Below are 3,125 nucleotides of genomic sequence, written 5' to 3'. Positions count from 1 at the left end.
CTTACTTTAACGCGCTTGTTATATTCTCGAGCTATCCTTTGTTGATAATTTTCCATATGTTGTAAATAAATTTCTCTACTTTCTTCTAAATCATCAAGTTTTGTTAGGATCAAATCCGCGCTTAAATTCTTTTCCGATGCTTGTTTCTTAGTTGTAGGAATGATAACTTCAGTTGGTAACACCGTCTCAACTCCATATGTCAAGCAAAAGGGTGACATTCCTGTAGCTTCTCTTCTGGTTGTTCTTTATTCCCATACCGCATTATGCACTTGTTCGCACCACCCTATGTTGTGTCCTTCCAACTTCTTCTTCACTGTATCTGCGATTTTCTTATTTGTTGCCTCTTCTTGTCCATTACTCTGGGGATACAAATGACTGGATTTTCCGCTTTGTATTTTGAATGCATTAAGTAGCATTTTTATGTTTTCTCCTTCAAACTGTTTTCCATTATCGGAAACTAGCTGTGCGGGGATTCCGAACCTATAAATTATATTCTCAAAGATGAATGTGAATATATATTTATCTCGAATATGTTGCACCGCTTTCACCTCTGCCCACTTTGTAAAATAATCTGTTCCTACTATTAAATATCTCTTCTGCCCTGTTCCTGGTATGAAGGGTCCTACAATGTATAAGACCCATTTTTCAAATGACCACACACTTGTTGATGAGCTCAGCGCCGCTCCTGGTGCATGTATTTTCTTTCCATGACGTTAACATTCTTCGCATCTCCTTGACACTTCTTTCGTATCTTCATGCATGTAGGGCCAGTAATATCCTTGTATATTTGTTGTGTATGCAAAATATCTGCCTCCACTATGGTTCCCAGCATCCTCGTAGTGTAATGCCTTCAAAATTTCCATCCCCTCTTTTCGCGTTAAACATCTAATCGAGGGTCCATAGAATGATCTTCGATATAATACACCATCTTTTAGTTCGTAGTTTGTCGCTCGACTCTTTAACTTGTGTGACTCTAATCTATTTCTTGGAACTTCTCCCTTTTCCAAATATAAATGGAGTTTGGTTCTCCAGTATGCGTCTTTGTTCACTTTCTCTTCTTCTTCATTTTCTACTATCATTACATCTACATCTTCTTTTTCTTCCTTCTTGATAGAGGGTGAAAAGAGTGTCTGTATCTTTATATACCTTGTGGTTGGATCTACCATCATAGATGGAATAAAAGAAAATGCATATGCTAACCTATTTTCTTTCCTTGATATGTGTCTCCAACTTATTTTTGGAATTTGTGTTGATAGCTCCGCAACAAGTTTCTTGTATTTCTGTAGGGATGGTTCATCGGTGTTATATGTCCCTTCTATTTGGTGAATAACCAATTGTGGATCACTATTTATCCGCACATCTTCTAACTTCATCTCAATTGCCAACTGCAATGCGTGTACAACCTCTTCATATTCGGTTTCATTATTGGTGGGCGCGAACTCCAACCTGAATGAATATGTAATTCTCGCTCCCTCTGGTGAGATAAAAACTATTCGACTTCCATTGCCTTCTCCATTCGATGATCCATCTACCAGTATCTCCCATCTACTATGATCTGTCAACAAGTATTTAGGGTTCCCATGCTATTCATCTACATCCATCATTTCTTCCACACCTTCATCTTCTTCTAATGGAAACTCTGCCAAGAAGTCTGCGATAACTTGCGATTTTGGTGAAGATAATATTTCATACTTGATCTCAAATTGCCCTACTTGTGCGTTCCATCTTTCGATCCTTCCTGATATTTTTGAATTTTTCATTACTGACTCAATTGGAACTCTTGTTAATACCTTAATATTATGGTATTGAAAATAGATACGAAGCTTTTGTGTTGCATAAACTAGTGCTAGGATTAGCTTTTAAATTTTTGAATAGTTTTTCTCTACAGCATTGTACATTTTTCTTATGTAGTATATCGGATTTTCCACTCCTTGGTCCAAACGTAGCAGTACAACACTTAATGCGTGCGGTGTTGATGCCAAATATATCAGTAATTCTTCTCATGGTTCCGCTTTCTACATAATAGATAAATTCATTAAGTGGTTCTTTATATTTTGCAGTTCTTTGTCACATTCGTCTGTCCACTTGAATTTGGTCCCCTTCTTTTTGATGTCGAAGAAGTGTTTCCACTTATCTGATAAACGCAAAATGAATCTCCCCAATGAAGCTAGGAGTCCATTCAATTTTTGTACATATTTCACTGTCGCAGGTGTTGGTTTGTCTCGAACCGCTTGTACCTTTTCTGGGTCGGCTCCTATTCCTTCTTTTGATACAATGTATCCTAAGAATTTTCCTGATGCAACACCGAAAACTCACTTCTCAGGATTTATCTTGATGTTGAACTTCCGCATCTTTTCAAAGATTTCTCTCAAACTGTCAACATTATCTTCGACTTTTTTACTTTTCACCAACATGTCATCCACGTATACTTCTAATATTGTATGTATCCATTTTGCAAATATCTTTTCTACCATTCTTTGGTATGTCGCACCTGCATTCTTCAAACCGAAAGGCATTTTTATATAGCAATATAATCCTCTAGGTGCGAAAAAAGCAGTATGTTCTTGATATTCTTCCTCCAGAGGAATTTAATTGTAACCTTTATATCCGTCCATCAATGATAACCTGTCATTTCCTGACGCTGCTTCAACCATCTGTGGTATATCTGGTAATGGAAACCTGTCATTTAGACATGCCTGTTTAAGTCATTGAAGTCGATGCAAATCCTTATTCCATTATTCTTCTTTGGCACCACCACCATATTCGCTATCCACTTTGGGTATTTTGTTGGTCTTATAATTCCTGCCTCAAACATCTTTTGTAGCTCTTCTTCTATCTGAGGATGATATATTGTTGCTACCTTTATTATCCTCTACTTAAATGGTCGTGCATTCTTGTTGATGTCCAACTTATGACACGCAATAGAAGGATCTATTCCTGGCATTTTTTCCATGCTCCATGCGAAGATGTCTTTATATTCGCGTAAAATGTTGATAGTTCTTTTTTATTCTTCCTTCCCCATCTTGGTCCCAATTTTTAATATCTTTAGTTCTTCTGGTGCTCCAACATTTATTTCTTTTATCGTAACTATTGCGGCGAAATTCGCTTTTGATTCTCCTAACGGT

General features: G+C 37.1%; 1 protein-coding gene across 1 annotated transcript; it reads right to left on the bottom strand.

Moving 5' to 3' along the window:
- Positions 1 to 245: 245 nt before the first annotated feature.
- LOC113329709 lies at positions 246 to 1,760 on the bottom strand. The gene is made up of 3 exons (XM_026576550.1): positions 1,616 to 1,760; positions 812 to 1,555; positions 246 to 622 (listed from the first exon to the last, which is right to left on the bottom strand). Exons 1-3 carry the CDS (start codon positions 1,758 to 1,760, stop codon positions 246 to 248), a joined length of 1,266 nt encoding a protein of 421 aa, XP_026432335.1.
- Positions 1,761 to 3,125: the final 1,365 nt, after the last annotated feature.

This window comes from Papaver somniferum, unplaced genomic scaffold (genome assembly GCF_003573695.1).
Source record: "Papaver somniferum cultivar HN1 unplaced genomic scaffold, ASM357369v1 unplaced-scaffold_117, whole genome shotgun sequence".
Classification (NCBI taxonomy): domain Eukaryota; kingdom Viridiplantae; phylum Streptophyta; class Magnoliopsida; order Ranunculales; family Papaveraceae; genus Papaver; species Papaver somniferum.
Note: the sequence above shows the minus strand (reverse complement) of the source record. Positions and strands in the feature narration are given on the sequence as shown.